The sequence below is a fragment of the Alosa sapidissima genome, chromosome 1 (genome assembly GCF_018492685.1).
Source record: "Alosa sapidissima isolate fAloSap1 chromosome 1, fAloSap1.pri, whole genome shotgun sequence".
In the NCBI taxonomy this organism is placed as follows: Eukaryota; Metazoa; Chordata; class Actinopteri; order Clupeiformes; family Clupeidae; genus Alosa; species Alosa sapidissima.
In genome coordinates this window covers 26,865,690-26,886,436 of record NC_055957.1, presented here as the reverse complement: position 1 = coordinate 26,886,436, position 20,747 = coordinate 26,865,690, and the positions used below count along the sequence as shown (strand labels likewise).

The 20,747-nt window shown below is 46.1% G+C and overlaps 2 protein-coding genes across 3 annotated transcripts; both read left to right on the top strand.

Annotated features, from left to right (window-relative positions):
* The first annotated feature begins 366 nt into the window (after window positions 1-366).
* Window positions 367-5,060, top strand: LOC121719914 (COP9 signalosome complex subunit 7b-like). 2 transcript variants are annotated; one of them, XM_042105670.1, is made up of 7 exons: window positions 368-529; window positions 794-958; window positions 1,201-1,276; window positions 1,387-1,475; window positions 2,806-3,008; window positions 4,344-4,449; window positions 4,705-5,060. In XM_042105670.1, the coding sequence occupies exons 1-7, from the start codon at window positions 506-508 to the stop codon at window positions 4,759-4,761; spliced, it is 720 nt and encodes a 239-aa protein (XP_041961604.1). In that variant the 5' UTR covers window positions 368-505; the 3' UTR covers window positions 4,762-5,060. The 2 variants fall into 2 exon arrangements, with proteins under 2 accessions (XP_041961614.1, XP_041961604.1); XM_042105680.1 differs by lacking the exon at window positions 794-958 and having other exon boundaries at window positions 367-529.
* A 3,160-nt stretch (window positions 5,061-8,220) lies between these two features.
* prss56 (serine protease 56) lies at window positions 8,221-20,459 on the top strand. Its single transcript, XM_042105657.1, has 15 exons — window positions 8,221-10,828; window positions 12,313-12,471; window positions 12,759-13,016; window positions 13,594-13,783; window positions 14,150-14,258; window positions 14,481-14,637; window positions 15,027-15,169; window positions 15,510-15,669; window positions 15,838-16,026; window positions 16,401-16,565; window positions 17,158-17,342; window positions 17,968-18,445; window positions 18,644-18,706; window positions 18,832-18,938; window positions 19,225-20,459. The coding sequence occupies exons 1-15, from the start codon at window positions 10,729-10,731 to the stop codon at window positions 19,396-19,398; spliced, it is 2,637 nt and encodes an 878-aa protein (XP_041961591.1). The 5' UTR covers window positions 8,221-10,728; the 3' UTR covers window positions 19,399-20,459.
* The last annotated feature ends 288 nt before the right edge of the window (window positions 20,460-20,747 follow it).

The following is a 20,747-nucleotide window of genomic DNA, read 5'->3' as shown; positions in this document are numbered from 1 at the left end:
GGTGCTTGGTAACCTGTTGATAAGATCTGGTGCACGAAACAAGACAAGGAATGCAGTTGTGGTGCATTTTTCACATTTGTCACTGATCAATCCAAGGTAATTTCTGTATAATTCAGGGTCGTAGGCCTTTTGTGAAATATCCACAGATATTCAGAAAGCTTCTATCCACAATAAACAATACATCAGCCATCAAGCTGAGACACTAAATAACTAAATTCATAAATGCCTTATTGTAAGTTGTCAAATCAGTTGATCCTAGTCCTACTAAGATTATGAGCACTATTTTACCATTTGCCCCTACGCCCTTGTAATGAGACGACACAGATGAAGACGCTCCAGCACAGCGTACACTGTGTAATAAGTATGCGCATGCGCTCACAGGCTGCCACAACAATCCATGTGTTGTCTGGCTAGTGGCTACTGTAACATGTAGAAATAGATAAATTATTGTCCTGAAGTTGCATCATTTAGATTAAAACAGGCGACTATAATTGTCACTATCTTAATGCAGTTACCTGGATACTTGAAGGTGGGATTAAATTAATTTGCAATATCAAGTTATTTCAAGTTGTTAGTTAACATCCTTAGGAGGATAACGTTATCTAAAGAATCTTTGATAAACCGTAGCAAATTTTAACAACGACTAGTTGCTAACTAACCTTGACAATGTAGGCTAATACTGCCTTTTGACATCGTTTGCTAATAACTAAAAAAAAACTCTTTGACAGTTGATTGAACAAGTCTAAATTTGCCGTTTCAACGGTGTAATAAGCATTTTGTTGCCCGAAAACAGATGGATGGAGGACAAACTTCAAAAGTCAACATTCAATTGGAGCGATTTGTTGTACTTGCCAAAAAGGCTAAAGGTCCTGCTCTAGTTGTCCTCATAAAACAGCTTTTAGATGCACCTGGAGTTTACGTATTTGGGGAATTCTTGGATCTCCCTTGTGTGCAAAAGGTAACATTACTCAGCTTGATAATGTTCTTGTCAGCGTAATTTGGATGTCGAAAATATTGTTTTCAAAATGTGTCTTCACAAGTGATTCTCAAAATGCACCACTAGGTGTCTCTGTTTTCAAACTGACTGGCAATAGTCTGTCTCTTGTCTTTCAACTATTGACAAGCTTGAATGGAATATGAGAAAATTTACTTTTTAATTAAGCAATTAATTCCTGTCTACCTTAACTTTTTTTTTTGAAGTTATCTGCAGGCTCCAGTAAAGGCTACTGTGAGCTTTTGAACGTGTTTGCTTATGGTACCTTCAAAGACTACAAAGGTTAGCAAACTGATAACATTCCGGTTGGCCTACCGCAAATGTCTATGGCCAATGTCTATGGCCATTAGATTGACATTGAAATCACTGATAATCCCTTTGTTTTCTTTCAGAAAAGAAGAATGATCTACCACCTTTGACTGAAGTTCAGAAGAACAAACTGAGACACTTGACAATAGTCAGCTTAGCTGCTAAAATGAAGGTATTGTATTCTTCATAAGGGCGGCTTGGCTTTGTAGTGGTTTAAGGACAATAGTAGAATCATTGCTGCTTCAGCCCATTTGTTCAAGGAACCGTTCCCAAAGCGTTTTTGGATATTGAAATATTTTGCACGGTGCTGGTGAAATATTAGGAACTAGAGTATTGTTGCCCATAGATGTCGATTCATCCTGATCTTACCATGTAATCTAGTCCAAGTTTGTCTTTTACCTTGTCTCTTCCACTGCTCCTTTCTCTCTGTTTGTGAAACACCAGCTAGCTGTTTGGCCTTCCCTCTGACTCTGTGAAAAAGCCAGCCTCTCACAACCCTCCGCCCACACACACACACACACACACACACACACACACACACACACACAGGCAAATGTGAATTCCTCCAAAGGTGGTGGGTAGTAGGGCTTTCAGTGGCAGTCTTTGAAAGTGTACACTATTGCAAGGCTTTTACATCACTCAGCCAGTTAGTTTGCTTGAGGGCAAATTAGACCGTGATGAAGCATATCTGACTTTTTTCAGAGCAATGATGCTTTTTTTTTACAGAAATGTCTCACTCGTGTGGACATGTAAAATAAAGACAGCAGTGTTAGACAGAATATGAAAACTCTCTATTGATCCTCATGTCAGTGAAAGCCCTCACATTCCTTTTCCTGTGGAACACAAAACGAGCCAGTATACAAACTCTGTATTCTAGATCAGTGGTTCTCAACCGGTGAGCCGCCCGAGGCACATGAACACTTGTGAATGAAAATATGAGCGTATGAGAATAAATACCCCTGCTAATATACCGTAATCATGTGTATGAGATTCATCTTAATCAGTAACCATTAGTCAGAGTGCCTTGGCATTTTGGTTTGGCCTTTGGTGTGCCTTAGCCCCCAAAAGGTTGAGAACCTCTGTTCTAGATTACAGTATGACTCTCTTTCTCGTATATCAAAGTAAATGGTTAGAATTTTTTTCTGCCCACTTCCATACCACTCAATGATTCTTTTATTCTCCCCCCGAGTGTTTCTCTCTGATACTGTAAGACGTAGAGTAGGTTTTAGAATTTTTATTACATTTTTGGGAGAACTGAGCCATACTCTCACAAAATGTACTGTACGGTTGTACATTTTCCATGTACACTTTCCATACCAAGATGCATTTTTTACATTCAGGCACTCGATTTCAGTTGTTTCTGTATCATGACTTGTCAAAAGAAACATCCATATTCATAATTCAATAATTAATAGGATTCCCCCTACTCACCTCTCTCTCTCTCTCTCTCTCTCTCTCTCTCTCTCTCTCTCTCTATCTCTCTATCTCTCTCTCCCTGGCAGTGTATCCCATACTCGTTGCTGCTGGCGGAATTGGAGCTGGCCAGTGTGAGGCAGCTGGAGGACCTGATCATCGAGGCGCTGTACGCCGACGTGATCTGGGGCAAGCTGGACCGGTGCAGGCAGCAGCTGGAGGTGGACTCCTGCCTGGGCCGCGACATCCAGCCTACGGACCCCGGACGCCTGGTGTCCACCCTGCAGCAGTGGTGAGGGACACAGAGCCTCTCCGATCAGAGCATACATTACACACAGCACTTTACTGAGGAGAAACTGATGTCACTGATAACATGCCTCTGAGAATGTCTAATTGATACATCACTGTTAATGTACATTGCAGATGATTATATTAAAGGAGAATTCCGGTGTGATATTGACCTAAAGTGTATTGAAACATGATACCGAGTGTGAACGTATGTCTCATAGCCCATCTCGGCTTGTCCCCTGCACTCCAAAATCTGGCGCTAGTTAGCCGATGCTACCAACAGCTTTTTCAATAGTGGTGCTTCGGCATCGGGCTAGCCATGCAAATAAATCACTGTTTTACACCCATTTACGAGGCTCAATGTATCTCCACACTTCATTGGTAGACTTCCGAGGGCCCTGACATTTAAAACGAGACATTGAGAACTTTGAAAAAGCACTGGTAGTTTACTTACAAGACGATTTATACAGACAGTATCTTCACGAAGTTTAGCGTTTGCAGCCATCTTGAATTTAGTCACGATAAGTCGAGCGATGAGTAAGAATGAACAGGTATGATAAGAAATCAGATTCCAAAAATAATTCAGTGGAAATGCATGGATTCCAGTTGCTGCTACTGGAAGAAACTGGAATCCATGCATTTCCACTGAATTATTTTTGGAATCTGATCCCTTATCATACCTGTTCATTCTTACTCAAGATGGCTGCAAGATGGCTGCAAACGCTAAACTTTGTGAAGATACTGTCTGTATAAATCGTCTTGTAAGTAAACTACCAGTGCTTTTTCAAAGTTCTCAATGTCTCGTTTTAAATGTCAGGGCCCTCGGAAGTCTACCAATGAAGTGTGGAGAAACATTGAGCCTCGTAAATGGGTGTAAAACAGTGATTTATTTGCATGGCTAGCCCGATGCCGAAGCACCACTATTGAAAAAGCTGTTGGTAGCATCGGCTAACTAGCGCCAGATTTTGGAGTGCAGGGGACAAGCCGAGATGGGCTATGAGACATACGTTCACACTCGGTATCATGTTTCAATACACTTTAGGTCAATATCACACCGGAATTCTCCTTTAAGTTCAATTACATTAGTTTAAAGATTAGTTTTAAGTGTTAGTTTAACACAGTGTTAAATTACACTCAAGTTGGGCTGGATTGCATAAATGAAAGCAGGTTCATGTCCATAGCACATCCTCTGTCCGGCTCCGGCTGAGGAGAAGAGTCTGGTGCCAAATCTGATGGCCATTTCCCACTCATTCTAGTCAGGGAACACAGGCCAGACTTCCCTCCTTGCATGCCAAACTGAGGCTCTGTGCCTTTGCTGTCCGTTACCTCGTCTGTGCAGGTGTAGCAGCTGTGAGAAGGTCCTGGACGCCATTGAGCTGCAGCTGGACCGGGTTGGTCAGTTTGTGGACCAACGGACGATGACACAGCAGCAGGTGGAGGAGGAGGTCAGTCAGTACCAGGCCTCATGATATAGGAGATATCACATGATGGAATTCAGGAGCCACATTGCAATCATTGAAAGTTATTGTAATCGAGAGCAGTCTAGCAAGCAACTCCAGAGTATTTCACTAATTCATTATCTTACTGAGTGAGTCTTGAGTAGCTAAAAATTCTCCATTCAGTCTTTGTCACACTGCATACGTCTGTCTATTGGGTCTGTATGGAAGTGCAAAGGTAGCAGGTAGTTAATCTGTCTGTAGGCCAGACGCATCCAGAAGGTGCTGGCATCCACCCCTGCTGCTGCAGAAGCTCCCTGATGCCTGGACAGAGGCCACACATCTCACCTGCTGCCACCTGCCAGCCAGTCCTATGCCTCCAACATCCAAGTGCAAACATTAGAGGTGAAGTTCATGGACATTTTCCGTTATTTTACAGTCCTGATCTGTAACTCCTTAAGAGTTCATGTAAAAGCAGGACCACTCTAAAGTCACTCGTTCCTGTTTGATTGTGGGCGAGGAACAGCTGTGTTCTTTATTTCGTTCAGTGAATGAAAGAGCCAAAGTTCATACAGCTCTTCTTATTAAGGAAAAAAAATATTATTTTATTTTATTCTTTTTAAAATGAATCACATTATAAAATTCCAACATTATAAAATGTTGTGCTGAGATGTTGTGTGGACAGTCATTCTTCCCAAATTTTCCCAACTCTTTTCCTGACAAAAAAGCAAGGATGGATCCACAAAGACAAGACGTCCCTGATCGAATGTTCTCTGGAGAGACACTTGCTCTGTCTCTCTCTCTCTCTCTCTCTCTCTCTCTCTCTCTCTCTCTCTCTATCTCTGTGTCTCTCTCTCTGTCTCTCCCCGACATGTTGGGAACCAGTTTTCTCCCTTGCCTCTGCTTTACCCCACTGACCTACTTCTTCAATTGTTCTTGATGTGAAACAATGGGCCAAATGGTTTCATAACCACACACAATACCTGCGTGTTATTCAACACGATTGTTGTAAAGCTTTGTGTGTGTGTGTGATTTTATTATTGCGATGTGATTGTGTGGGCTGTGCTCTGTTGTGATTTGCTTTATGTAACCTCGTTGTGGTACCCTGCCCACCTCCCCCACTCCCCCAAGCAGGGGGTTACAAAACCTCAGTCTCACACACACACACAGACACACACACACACACACGCACACACACACACACATAGACACACACACACACACACACACACACACACACACACACACACACACACACACATAGACACACACAAACACACGCACTCGCTGGAGGCTCCGTGACACCCCTCTGTTTGTGGTGGCACGGTACTGCGTCAATCCCCTGAGCCATAAAAACATGAATTATTTCACATATTCACCCCCAACACACACACACACACACACACACACACACACACACACAAACACACACACACACATTCCCTTCTCCCCCCAGGCTCTCATGCTCCCCATGCCATTGTCAGAGGGGGGGTTGTGACCAGTCCTCCAACTAGGGGTTAATTGCATGAAGAAAATAGTAATCTGCACAATTAGCTCAGGTTGGGGACTGGTGATGGATGGCTCCTGAGATTCCTCTGGCCGGACTAATGAGAGAGGGGTTGGGGAGGGGAGGTTGGGGTGGGGTGGAGGGGACATAGGCCCCATGCTCGGACACTCAGGTCCTGTATGGACGCAATGTGAAGTATGCTCCCCACATGCCATACATTCACGGCCTCTCTCTGTCCAGAGGGTCAGCTCTTCCACTCTGTAGCACCTCTTACCCATATGAGGCCCCGGACCACGGTGCACTTCATGGCGACCTGTCGATTAACACCTGCTGATTTTCACCTGGTGGTGTAGGGAGGTCTGAGGTTTGCACTTCCTCCATGTGTTGCATAAAAACATTTTATTAGAGCTTAAGTTTATCACTCATCTATTTCTTTGTTACTGTAGTAAAACTTGTCTTATGTCATCCATCTGTGTGAGGCTGTGTCTGTGCACGTTGTTTGAGGTGTTGCTGTTTATTTACTTCTGAAGCCCACGGAGAGCTTAAAGGACTGCCATGTGCTAGCATCTTCTCTTGTTTTTTTTTTTTTCACTCTGTCCAGTTGCCCTGTCTCTCTCTCTCCATCTCTCTGTCTTTCCCTCTCTCTCTCACTCTTTCTCTCTTGCTCTCTCTCTCTCTCTCTCTCTCTGACACACACCCATTCATTCCTTTTTTATGCTGTGATCAGCATCCTGGGTCTGGAGTGCCTCTGAGCGAGCTGTATAGAGAGAAGGGAGAGAAAAAGAGAGAGAGGGAGAGGGGGAGACCCGTTGTGGTGGGCCAGGGTCAGAGAAAGAGAGAGTGAGACAGAGAAAGAGAGAGAGAGAGAGAGATAGACAGAGGGATAGACAGAGAGAGAGAAAGAGAGGAGCGAGCTGAGGGCAGAGTAATCAAAGGACATCAAAGGGAGCGGAGGGATGAAAGCGTGCTCACTCTCTGCCTGAGTTGGCTTACAGATCCCCACTGCCATTGTGCCCCGCTAGTGCATGTAGGGGCCTGGAACACAGGGCGGCTCGCGGCTCTGTTGTGATCGTCCAAAAGGGGAGGAGAGGAAGGTTCTCCTGACTCTGTGTTCCTCTTTCCGTTCTCCCTCCCTCTCTCCCTCCCTCATCCTCTCTTCCTCTCTCGTTCTTTCTTTCTCTCACTCGGTCTCCTGGTGTTCCTCTCCTTTCGGCTCTCACCCTCTCTCTCTCTCTGTAACATGCCGCCCACTTTCAAAGCAGACCCTTCTCTTTGACGCGGCAGAAAAAAGTTGGCCACTCACAGTGTTCCCCGACCACCCCCACCCCCACTCCTCTCCCCACCCTGACACGTATGTTGGCAATGTGAATTCCTCCGTCAGCACTGTGGGGGCCTGATGGAGGTGGAGCGGGCGGCGTCCTTTGAAAGTGTCCCCATGCTGCTGGGAGACCTCTTCATCACTCAGCCGCTTAGTTGGCTTGAGGATGACTCCAATTTGCGTCTTCTGAAGGGCCATCAGTATTCATAGGCTGATTTTGTGTGTGTGTGTGTGTGTGTGTGTGTGTGTGTGTGTGTGTGTGTGTGTGTGTGTGTGTGTGTGTTGGGGATACTCTAGACAGTGATCATCAGTCACGTCCATCACGGCTTGTCCTTGCCATGTTTGTTGGAGTGATGTAGGAACACTAGGAAACAGAAGGTCCTAATAATGACTAAGAATAACCATGCTTCCCTCATTCATCTGCACCTCCTACACCACCTCAAAAGAAACTGTCTTTTTGGTGCTTCCACCTCTCCATCTACTCTGCTTTCAGAAGCACAGTGGCAGTTTGGTTGGAGTTGAGTCAAGGATAGAGAGTGACTTCACACCTTGATACGTTATGCTGCAGATGCACCAGAACAATTAGTGAGCCTTACTGTAGCTCAGCTCAGCTGTGGTTTGGTTTGTGTTGGACCTCAGATAGAAGTAAAAGCTTCTGCCGGTTGAAATGTTAATAGATATCTGGAGTTCATTGATGTAAACTTTTTTTTATGTGTTGGTATGTAATAGCTTGATTATACCCATGATTAGCTCCTGAATTCATGCACCAATCTTACACCCTAAAACTTTATTATTTATTGTTATGTTAAACGTTTTGTCTGGGAACAAGACAATGCATTGAAATTCATTCGGGCAGATCCGCCTAGACACTCAACAATTTTATAAATCACCAAAAAATCCAGGAACCAATCACAACCACTTATCTAGTCTCCCTTGTCTACCTCTTTCCTCTCCACTTCCCTCTCTCTCCTCCTCTTCCTCCTCTTCCTCCTCTTCTACCACTTCTCCTACCATACCTGACTAGTACTTAATATGTAGGCACTCCTATCCTCTAGTACTAGTTTTGACAGATGCAGTGGCAACTCCTTTATAGTTACCAAATTGATAGCCAAGGAGCCAGAAGTGAACACACATGGATGGCTATAAAAGCTGTGCTTTCATTATACAACTAAACACGACAAAATACATTTATAACCCTTGAACCAGCTCCTTACTACTCAATGGTAATATCTCAATGGCGATGCAGCGTTTGTTTGAACCTCCAACAGCATGGCGTATCTGGTTACCTCCCAAAAACGTCCACAAATACCCTTATGTTTCTGTGAAAGAATGGTCTCCTCACTTTGGATAAAAGTGTCTGCCAAGTGAAAAATGTAAACAGTTATTTGGTATAGGGCAGGCTGTATACAACAACAACTGAGCACTGCTTTTCTACATCCCCATTGGCTACGCTTGAGGTGTCCATTTTAAAAGACATGGACATGTATATTTAATACATGATAAAAAATAAAAAAACATTTTCTTTGAAATGGAATAAGCAGCTACATTTAAAACCTTTGTTTACTGCAAAAGAAGTGTTTTGCAGTACTTGTGTGTTTGGTGTTTAATATACCAACATAAGTTTAATTTCACCCCTGGTTACACCCCATGAAATCGAAAATGAACTACTTTTTTATTTCCTTTCCAGCCATCCGAAAGAATACTTTGTCAGGGTTAATCCAAAGCTGTATTTATTAGAATTGACTTTTTGCATGTTTACAGATGATGAAAATGAAGTCTTAACAAAACCAGTTATGAAATGAAAGTTAAAGTTTGCTGTGACCGTCCCCATGTTTGTCTGAGTCGTTGATGCACATACGGCCCAGTGGAGATCAGATGTTCTCAAGAACTAGGGCATCTGCACCGAGACTTAATTAGAACAATGACAACAATACTAAACGCAGCAGAAAAACACAGAGGCATCACTAATTGAACAGGCCGAGTGTCAAGGATCATGGACGAGGCTTTCAGCTGTGTGTAGCACCCCTCAGATGGCTCTGTCTCAGGGTTATGGGGGTTCAGAAAACATCTAGTGCTAGTCTAGACCTGCAGCTTGGTGCATTATTTAGAAGGATGAAGCACGGCTCTCTCAAGTCAATCAGGGACCTTGAACACTAAAGTAAATGACTTCAATGCAAAATGAATGTTCTTGATCATTCCAAGAAATTTCAGCCGTAAACAGCTTCCTCGAAATATCATTCCAGAACAGTATCTTCATTCGGCGAATGGGACGTTTTGTTATTGTTATTATTATTATTATGTTTTTTCCCTGAGACACGCTGCTGGAGTTCCTTAGTGTAATACATTTGCCCAGCCAAAAGTGAGATGAGTTGAGAAAGAGATATGAATAAACAATATTTTAATGGAGGGGATGAAAGCGTGAAAGGGATCAATAGGGGCGGCGAGGCTGTGATCGCTGAGGCTGGCTTTGAAGTGGCGATGCTCTGAGGGACAGGGAATACAATGCCCCCTTTCAGCTCGCCACTGAACGGCAGACGCTCTGTATCACTCTCCCTCCCTCCCTCCCTCCCCCTCTCTCTCCCTCCCTCTCTCTCTCACTCTCACTTCATGCATTCTCTCTCACACACATAAACATACACACAGTTTTGCACTTTTTTTTCGTTTTGCACTTCTCAGCTCACTTTCTGCTTGTTTCTGACAAGCAATGCCGTAACAGACTGCATGTGTCAATATCTGTAATTAGTATAGTGTGGTTAGAAGTATCTTCTCCACAACTTCTCTCTCCCACTCACTCTCTCTGCAACATTAATGAATTCAAACAACCCACCCCTCCTCCGTTTACCTCCCAGCCCCCTCCTCTCTCTCTCTCACTCTCTCTCTCGCTCTCTCTGTCTCTCTGTTATTCCCCTCCCTTCACAAAACCAAACCTCTTTTTCATTTCCAGCCTTGGCAAGTGCCACTCCATTTGCTCTCCCTGTCTTAATGAATTCAGCTGTTTGTGTATTGGCCGCGGGAGCATCCCTCCTCCTGAGACCTCCCACTGCCCCCACCCCTCTAGGCCTGGTCTCCCCTCCCTTGTTGGGACGCTCTCTATATATACCCAATGCCGCTCAACACACCTATTGTTCCTCTAAGTAAACTTGTAGGCAGATGCTCTGTTTCGTAGTGTGGCAGGCTAAGTTGAGGTAACTGAGGAAGTGGGAGATAGATATTCACCCGGTCAGCCACACATAACGACAGCCCCTTCCAGGCAGACGTCTAGGAGCCTTGTGGAGAAGCTACCCTGCCGTTGGCCTTTCTCTCTCTCCATCTCTCTCTCTAGAGATCTGGTCAGACACGTGGAGGCTGTACTCCTCTGTGTCTTGTCTGTGCTGTGTTTTCTGAGCCCCTCAGGCTTGTGTTTGCGCTGCGTTGCTGCGACTGCATCCTTGTCCGTTTTCCGTGAGGTGGTCGTGGATGCGGGATGCTGCTGCTTCTGGGGCTGCTGCTGATGCTGCTGGACCGCAGCTGTGCCGCGCCGGCTGCCAGAGAGGTCTACAGGATGCCACAGAGTGCACTCAAAGGTAAGACTCCGTGGACACTGCTGCCCGTGGGCTGCACACAGAATGCTGTGGTTCATGCAGGGGGTCAGGAGCATAGGTGGAGCTGGAGGATCTTGGGTAGAGGCTGGAGGGTTGGGCTGGAGGGTCTTGGCTAGAGGCTGTTTCTAGAGTTGCCCCCTGGAACTATACTGGACCCTGGCTCAATTGCAGCGTAGGCAGCATGCAACTGCTGTGCATGAGTCTGGAGATTTGCTGGTGTCAAGGCTATGTCCATCTCCATAACCAAACCAACCTCTAGAAGGCCAGTGGATTGACTCTGGTTTATCACTGCATTTATGCCAGCTTGAATTTTAAACCTTTGTAATGGGCTAATCTTCCTCCATATCCATGCAGTTACAGTCTATGGTATTTGCATGTGTATCTGGTTATCTTGCAGCCTACCATAGATTAAAAGGGACATGTGCATCTGTTGGAGAGAGAACCATTCAGTAGGAAGTGACAAGTCTTGTACCAAGACAGAGTGAGTGATGGCAATGCATTCATCTTTAAAATAGAGGCCTGTCTTGTTGCTCACAAGGTCATACTATTGGTTATGTTATTTGAAGTTAATCAACAGGTGTTTTCCCATGCAACAAGTATAAAGAATGCTGCCCTCATCCTGAAGTTATCATTGCATTCTGCTCAGTTGGGCCAGAGTTCTCGGATTATGTCAGGTCGTTATTTGGAATATTTGAATGTTATTTCAATATGCAAATGGCAGATCTGCAATTACAAACCCTCTGTGATGCAAAACTGAATTGTGAACTCAGCAGGCATTTGGCAAATCAACAATGAGACTGAACAGGCATGCACACCAAACGAGAGTGCTCATGGTGGACGATGACGCAAAAGGGCGCTCAGCTACGATTTTTGCTTAGGTCAGTAATAATGTGGCGGTGCCGTGAGGAGAGTGAGGGACATTCCTCTGGACCGTAGCGGTGTCGCAGGGGGGGTGTCACAGGGCCGAGCGGAGCTGAGTGTTCTTCCGCTGGCTGCAGTTCGCCGGGGCTGTGGCCTGGCCCTCTCTAATTAAGCCTCAATCAGCTTTGTAGTCGTTAGGGGTTCGGAGCGGCTCAGCCTGTGGCGTGGGGTTGGGGGGAGGGGGGGGGGGCTGCCGGCATGTTTGAAGCGAGCCGCTGGCGTCCTCACCAGCGCTCTGAGCGTGAGCTCGCTCTCCGCTGTGGCGGCAAATTAAAACAAAATACACTCAAAGAGCAGGGTGAACAACACACACACACAGGCACACAGCGAGACAGGACTTTCCCACACTCACTGGTTGTTATGCCATCTACTCTAATGTTGTCTCTATTATGTACTCTAATGTTGACCCATTGTTCAGAAGCAATATTTTGAGTTAGACTATTAGCTGTTGCAAATAGGGAAAAATCGAACGTTTAGTCTAACATTTTTTTTCTCTATGTTGCTCTCTCTCTCTCTACATGTCCTTTTCTCTGGCCGTGTGGTAGCTCTGTCAGACCGCGGCACGGTGGTGCTGGAGGCAGCTCTGACGAGTGCTCTGTCTGCGCTGGAGAGGGCCATGTCGGAGCGTAGTCGGGCTGAAGCTGGTTGCCGTGGCTGCGTACCCTGCCTCTTTCAGGACTGCGGACAGCGCTCAGGCCCTTGCTGTAAGAGCACCTACAGACCCATGCATTCAACACAGCAGCACAAACTGCCATACTGTATCTGCATGCATGCACTGTATGGCTTCACATGTAAAGAATCACTGTAGGAAGCAAACCATGACTATGACACATTTGCATGCATCCTTCTATGCCCAGAAGTAGTCCTATAATAGTCTGCATTGTAAGGCTAAAAAGGTATTTGAATATATGCATACAGGAGTGTAAATCTGATCATCTTCCTGCTCTAGCTGCTATGCCCTCTGACATCACGTCCTGTCTGGTCCCTGCAGCTTCCTCCGAGTCGGAGACGGCGGCAGAGCCCAGCTGCGAGCTGGTGGCACGGGCACAGAAGCTGACCAGCGAGTCCGAGCGCAGCTGGGCACTGAGCCAGGCCTGCGGCTACTACCGGCGGCGGTGCCCGCCCTCCGAGCTGGGCAAGGAGAGCTGCGTGCGCATCATGGGCGAGAGCTGCAGTGCCCGTGTGCTCCAGTGCAGCCTGCTCAGCACCATGCAGAACCTGGAGCCCGCCACCCAGACCAGGACCCAGGGTGAGGGGACACACCGTGCGCAGGGTCGCACACATACTGTACAAAGTCACAGAGTGAGTGAGAGAGAGAGACAGAGAGAGAGAGAGAGAGAGAGAGAGAGAGAGAGAGAGAGAGAGAGAGAGAGAGTGAGAGACTGAGAGAAGCATTCAAATAAATCAATCGGTCACATGGTTGCGCAGTAGCTTCAGCCTTCAACTGATACACATGTTGTGTACAGTAATAGTCAAGAAATGTCAGTGAAGGCTGAAGTGCTACTTTGGGGAGTAATTTGTTGATTCTGTTTGAACAGCAGTGGGTTCGGACTAGTGCTGAATGATGTTCCACCATCACACCACATAGAGGCCGTTTTTACAGTCCTTGGTTTTGTCATGATTTTGGTTTTGATTTGATGTCAGATAAAATGCATCTGCATTCCACTTAAATCCCCAGCTTTACTGTCCAGTCTCTGCACCAGTCATTTGTCAGTGTTTCTGACATCTCTCTCTCTTTCTCTCTTTCTCTCCCTCCCTCCACACCCTCCCCCCCTCCCCTCTTTCTCTCGCTCGCTCTCTCTCCTCTCCCTCTCCATCCTCTGTAGCGGTGTGTGGGCAGCGCGTTTCCGTTGTCCAGAACTTGACGCAGCCACGCTCCCGGATCGTGGGGGGCTCCCCGGCCTCCCCTGGCAGCTGGCCCTGGTTGGTCAACCTGCAGCTGGATGGAGCCCTCATGTGTGGGGGGGTGCTGGTCGACAGCTCCTGGGTGGTGACCGCTGCCCACTGCTTTGCTGGGTAAGAGCTCTCCTCCAAGGGACTAAAACAGCTCAAATAAGTGGCTAAAATAAGGCAATGGGTTGGTTGTAGTCAGAAGTGAGATTTTATGAAGTCAAATATTCTCATTTAAATTAAATAAACTGTAGTCATGCTTAGGATTTTGATATGATTTCATGGTAAAAAAGGAAGTTCTTCATGATGCGTAAGCTGGTGTAGGTTTAAACTCTGGGCTTAATATGGTGTGATATACTGTAGATAAATGCATTGAAACCGGATTAAATGCTTTGCTAATAAAGTATTTGTATTGGTATGAAGCTTCAGATGAATTCAGATTACTGTGCTGGATCACTGTGTAGCACTGATGTCATAACTTCTGATCTCTAGGAGTCGCAGTGAGCGCTACTGGACGGCTGTGGTGGGCGAGTTTGACATCACAAAGTCCGACCCGGAAGAACAAGTGATGAAGGTCAATCGCATCATCACTCACCCAAAGGTATTCATTTGCGCACCCTGTTTACCTTGTTAATTCAAAACAACAGAATCATGGCACTTACGGTAGCTCCAATGTAGTATTTTGCCATTTTTACAATGAAGTTGTGTTTATGTTTTCTTAACTGTTTAAAGATCTCGTGTTTGACACTTACAGTAACTCTTATGTAGTGTTTTACAATGAAATGATATTTGACTGATTGTTTGATTGATGTGCTGTCTGCAGTTCAACCCAAAGACATTTAATAACGACATTGCTCTGGTGGAGCTGAGCTCGCCGGTGCTGCTGTCTGAGAGGCTGACTCCCGTCTGCCTGCCCTCCGACATGGAGCCGCCGGTGGGCACGCCCTGCCTGGTGGCCGGCTGGGGATCCCTCTTCGAAGGTAGGCAGAGCAGGGAGAACAGTTGAGGCAACACATCTTCCATGACTTTGGAATGTCGAGTACAGTATATCAATAGGACGTTTGACGCCATAGCGGTGATCATCAATTTACTGTAGTTTAGTGACCAGATGACCAGTCAAGTCAAGTCAACTTTATTTATATAGCACATTTCATACACAGGGGTCCTTGAAAGTGCTTTACATAAATCAAAAGCAAACAGGAATAGAACGCGACAAATTACCATTTTCCAATGAGGAGTAAGTCTAGAACGGGAAAATGACCATTTCTAATTTTCTCCTCTTCCCCCTCTGTTCTTTCCTCTCTCTTATTCTGCCTTCTCTTGTTGTCTTTCTCTCTTCCTTTCTCTATCTCTCCATCTCTGTGTGCAGATGGTCCCTCTGCTGATATAGTGATGGAGGCGAAGGTGCCTCTGCTTCCCCAGAGCACCTGTAAGACGTCGCTGGGGAAGGAGCTGGTCACCAACACCATGTTCTGTGCCGGCTACCTCTCTGGAGGCATCGACTCTTGCCAGGTGGGCAATGAGCTAAAGATCTAATGGCTCTAATGAGAACATTTACATAATGTTCTCTTCTCAAGACCTAAAGATCTAATGGCTCTAATGAGAACATTTACATAATGTCCTCTTCTCAAGACCTAACGTTTCCAATAATAATCTAATGATCACATCTGACGAGTCACATCACTCCAGACATTTTTGCAATCTTTAATTACAGGTAGAATGATTGATGAGTCAATGATTTGATATGGTTAATATTAATTGCAGATGCAGTATAAATAATGTATTCTAAGGATGTTTTTCTGCTATAAACGTCTTGATGACAATAAGGTAATGTGCCCTTTTTTTGGTGCAGGGAGACTCTGGGGGTCCCCTGATCTACCAGGACCGGATGTCGGGGCGGTTCCAGCTCTATGGGATCACCTCGTGGGGGGATGGCTGTGGGGAGAAGGGCAAGCCGGGGGTCTACACCCGAGTCACCGCCTTCTCTGACTGGATCCTTGCTGAGATACAGAGTGAGTGTTCAGAGTCGACGGCCGAGCCGTCTGACACTGCAGTGTGCTTCATGTCTCCTCACTGTGGAGGAGATTCTTAATGATAGCAGTATGTATGTGCAGCGAGTGAACTCCGCATCCTTATGCTGTGCTAACGTTGCGTGCGCGTGTGTGCGCGTGCTATTTCAGAGTCGTTCGGTAGCAGGGAGCCCACGTGCCCCGAGCTGCTGAAGACGTCGGAATTGGCGGAGGAGCAGCCGAGCCCAGAGCTGCCCTCGGTGTGCCGCTACTACGCCCTCTCCTGCCCGCCCGGCCTCAGCCCACACGCCTGCAGCCAGCTGGCGCACGACAAGTGCCTGAGCCGCTTCAAAAAGTGCCGTGAGTGTCCACTCCACTGAGCTCTAGTTTCCTGTGTCTGTTCATCGTTTACAATTTGGGTGCCTATTATTCACATTCCTAAGCACAAACGGTCCCCATCCAGAACTCAGTAACACAGTAACCTGTGTTACACACTATTGAATTCTGCATTGGATATTCAACAGAAATACAGAGCCTGGACAATACGATAAATTCACACAAATCTGAGTCAACTCCTAATTTGGATTTTTTTATGGATATATATAATATCTTATTATATCACACTCGTTCAGACCTGTTTACCTAACACAGTTGTGTTCTTTCCCCTGTCCTCACTCCCTCTCTTCTTCTCTTCCTCTCCCTCTCCCTCTCTCTCTCTCTCTCTCTCCACACAGAGCTCAAGTCATTCCTGCAGACGCTGCTGGACTTGTTGCAGCGGGCAGAGGACTACATCCGGGATAAGGTGGACCTGACCTTCTTCACCCAGACACTGCCTCAGCTGGTGGAGCACATCTACAGCTCCACTCTCACCATCCGCCACCGCCGCCAGGCCCCAGCAGGTACGGCTGCTCACGCACAGACACACACGCACGCATGCGCACACACACACGTGCACATGCACACACATACGAATACACAGACACACACACACACACACACACACACACACACAAACACGTGCACACACACACACACACACACATGCACATTCACACACATACACATGCATACACACACACGCACCCCCACACACATTATTAAATGGACACATTATAAGTCCATGTAATAATAACTGGAGTAGGATAAGATAAGATAATCTAAAGGCAAAGCACTAGCTAATAGCTATGCTGCTGATTGACTGCTGACTCACCTTGTGTTGCCTTTGCATGGTGAAAAGCTGTCAACTATATTACGTAAGCTATATTCTACTGCTAGCGTGATATTAGGATGCAGGACATCAATATGTAAACAAAGCAGTTCATGATTCACACTGCTCTTGTTCAACGGTATCACATCTTTTACTGTCAGCCTGGTTGCTGTTACCTTAAGGCAAAATGTTGATGGTTCTACTCTGCATACAGTTACACTCTGTCACTCAGTTGCTTGAGCTGGTAGTGTTTTGTTTAAAAGGGGTATTTCTTTTTTCAAAAGAACAGATAGTTGGCACGGTTTCCCCGGCTGACCCAGGACTTCATGCCCCGCCACTCTTTGAGACAGTCGGCCCCCTAGTGGAGGACTGGGCTAACTACCTCAGTACCATCGCTGATGATCTGGAGCCAATGGCTGAGGCGCATGCAACCAGGAGACTGCAGAGGGAGGAGGGTCTCTTCTCACAGGTGAGAGAAGTCAAGTCAAGTCAAGTCAAGTCAAGTCGGCTTTTATTGTCAATTTCTTTACATGCACTGGTCATACAAAGAATTGAAATTTCGTTTCTTACTTTCCCATGCAGACATAGACATGCTTTAAATACAGACATAGACATACTATGGACATAGCCATAGACAATAAACATTAAATTAAAGTGCAAGACTGAAATATAGAACATCTATGTATCAAAATAGAAATATAGGACATATATATAAAAAAAAAAGAGGTAGTTGTGTTGTATATTTCGGTTAGCGAGAAGCGGTTAGAGAACCGTCCATTTCACCTCATTTCTCCACAGAACAGAAACAGAACACTCCTATTAATACCTTTTCTGATTAAGACACCATCATAACACCCTTTTGTGCATGACTAAAGCTTGTAATGAACTCCTAATGTGATGCACACAAAGTGTTATGTCCGAGGAAACGGTTTTCTTGTGATCGATTTGAGACAGCATCCATATTCTCCACTCCTTCATCATAATGCACTATACTAACACACAATAGTGTTTAGTGCACTGTCAAGGAGTACTGTTGCTATTCAGTTGGGTCAAAGGACACGGGTTAAATCTGTTTCTATGGTGATCATTTTCAGACGGAAGAGCCTGCTCTCCACTCGCTGGACGGGGAGTACCGTGCCATGATCTCACTCCTGCGCTCCAAACTGGACTCCCGGGTCATTCCCACCATCCCCAAGCTGGACAGACGCTTCTTCGAGGACGACACCGGCAGACGCCCGCCGCTGACCTCTCAAGAAGAGACCTCCACCTCCTCCACACCTGCCGCTAAGCAGCCCCCTCCAACCCCACCCATCACAGGGATCATGGAGCAGCTAGCAGGAGGCCTGCCATCCTTTCCAACCCCAAGCTCTCCAATGGTGGCCTCCTCCGTGCCCAGAGAGGCCGAGTCTGGCAGCCCAGAGCAGGAGCATGTGGAGGCCCAGGAGAACAGTGGAGGCTCAGCACTGCCCTCTTCTGGCCTGATGCCATCACAGCCCAGAGCAGGACAGGAAGGATTGAGTTTGGACTTGACGCGAAGTGCCTTCACCCAGCCCCCTGCCTCTCCAACAACAGGTGAGAACTCTTTAGGAGACTTGGTGTGATTGACCACGTTTAGAAACAATAATGAACTGAGACAGAACTGGTTGTTTGTGACACCTCACAAATTCAGGCCATGTCTCCTTTGGATTAGTCTTATACATATTGACTGGATAATGACTGAATCACAAAGTTTGTCATTTGAAATACTGATGCCATCCAAATCTTTTTCAGAGAGAAACCACAGAAGAAGAAGAGGTCTACACAAGAGACAAACACCAGGGACAAATGATAAAGGTATCACTTGCTTTTTACACACAACAGTGATACAGTGGTAACCTTGACTTGTCCTTGATACCCTGTATCCAGGTGATGAACTGTAATTGATGACGGGGTATCTGTACTGTTGTGTGTGTTGGCAGCGTGCCCTGGGGTAGCTGAAACAGTCCAGCACGTCACGGTCACCAAGGAGACGTATGGCTGGGTGCTGAGCATCCCTTCCAAGAATCTCAACATGAATTTCCAGGAGGTGAGGACTGTAGCACATGGCACAGCTATACATTTGGATGAGTCACATCTATATCTTTAGATGAGTCACATTTATACCTTTTGATGAGTCACAGCTATACATTTGGATGAATCACATCTATAAATTTGGATGAGTCACATCTATTGGATGCGTTAGGTGCCTGTCACAGAGAAAGACCTACAAATAACAGATACTACAGTTAACAGACAGTTGCCACAGTATTCAGATTGTACCACACAGGTTCAGTCAGCAGTATTCTAAGCCTTGTCAATGTGGGGTATTTCAGGTGCTGGTTGACCTCACCTCCAAGAATGAGAGGGGACTGTACGAGGCTCGGGTCAGAGCCACAGTGGGTGGACGACCTTTGACCTTTTACAGTCTGGTGGGGCTAGAGAACGAGTCATTCTACCGCAGCATGCCACGGATCATCGCACTGGCCCTCGACGCTCTCAAAACGTAGAGACACAAGAGATTACCTCGAGAGTTGAAATGCATTCTGTGCTTTTGGGTCTGTGTGTGTGTTTGGGGTGCATGAGAACTTGCTGATTCAGCACATGGTGAGATATGAAATATCTTGATTTGACACACACACACACACAAACAAACAAACAAACACACAAACACACACACACACACACACACACACACACACACACACACACACATAAACACACACACACACACACACTAATTTAAAGAACCAGCTTCCTCTGTGGGGAAGCTGTTTTCAACTAGCCTTCCACAGTGAGACGACAGTCTTGGACACTCTTTGCAGCATTGCACAGACTTGCGTTGCACTGCTTGTTCTGACGGATGAATGGGCTATTTAATGGTTTGAGAGTGTACATTTCTTCATTCCCTGGTTCTGACGGATGAATGGGCTATTTAATGGTTTGAGAGTGTACATTTCTTCATTCCCTGGTTGACGGGTAAAGCTCGGCTTGGCTTTCCAGTGCCTTTCCCGTGACCATGTGTGCCTGATGACCCGCGCTTCAATGGGAAGCTGGGGAGAGACTGCGCCAGGGGTGCATTGGACTCAGAATCAGCGGCTCTCATGGACACATCCTGGTTATTTCTGGCACGTCGGTCACTGCAGAGGCCAGTTGGTGGTGCCGGGCCGAGGGAGGCTCCGCTGCCCTGTTCACCCGCACAGCATCTGGCCCTTGTGTCCAAAACGGATCGAGATCACAGCCAGGTCAGGGTCATTCTACAGAGCTGTTCAGGAGCTCTCCGGTCTTCTTCTGCACTCATGGACTGTCATGAAGTGTGATTGTCGGGGCAGATGTGCTGAATGTATGGGGACGCTGTGTCAGACTTGCTGAGTGTGTGAGGTGTGGGTCACTAGGCTGTGGCCCAGTGACATCATACCTTTCTTGGCTTGATTAAATTATTCAGAATGCCTGTTTTTGCAAAGGTTGAACCTCTGTGAACCATGTGCATTATCCATTTGTTGTGAAGTTTCAAATATATTTATTTGTATAGAGATAAATTCTTTGTATTTTTGTAAAAAAAAAAAAAAAAATCAATAAAATGTCATTATTCTATTTAACAGTCGTGATCTGTTTGATCTCATTGCCTAGACTAGTCTGCACTGATGTTTTTTTTCAGTGATTATGACTTTTTTTAGGTTTTGTCCAAATCCAAATCTTCTCATCTGAAAGAGGGTTCATTCCATACGCTCATGATTTCTAATCCTGGACCTGCTTCACCTTCTATCATAACAACAGCTGTCGTCTGTGACGGAAGAGCTTTAGTCATTGGCCCTCTTCTCCCCTCCACTGTCTTTGCGGTCACTCATCGACGAGGCTC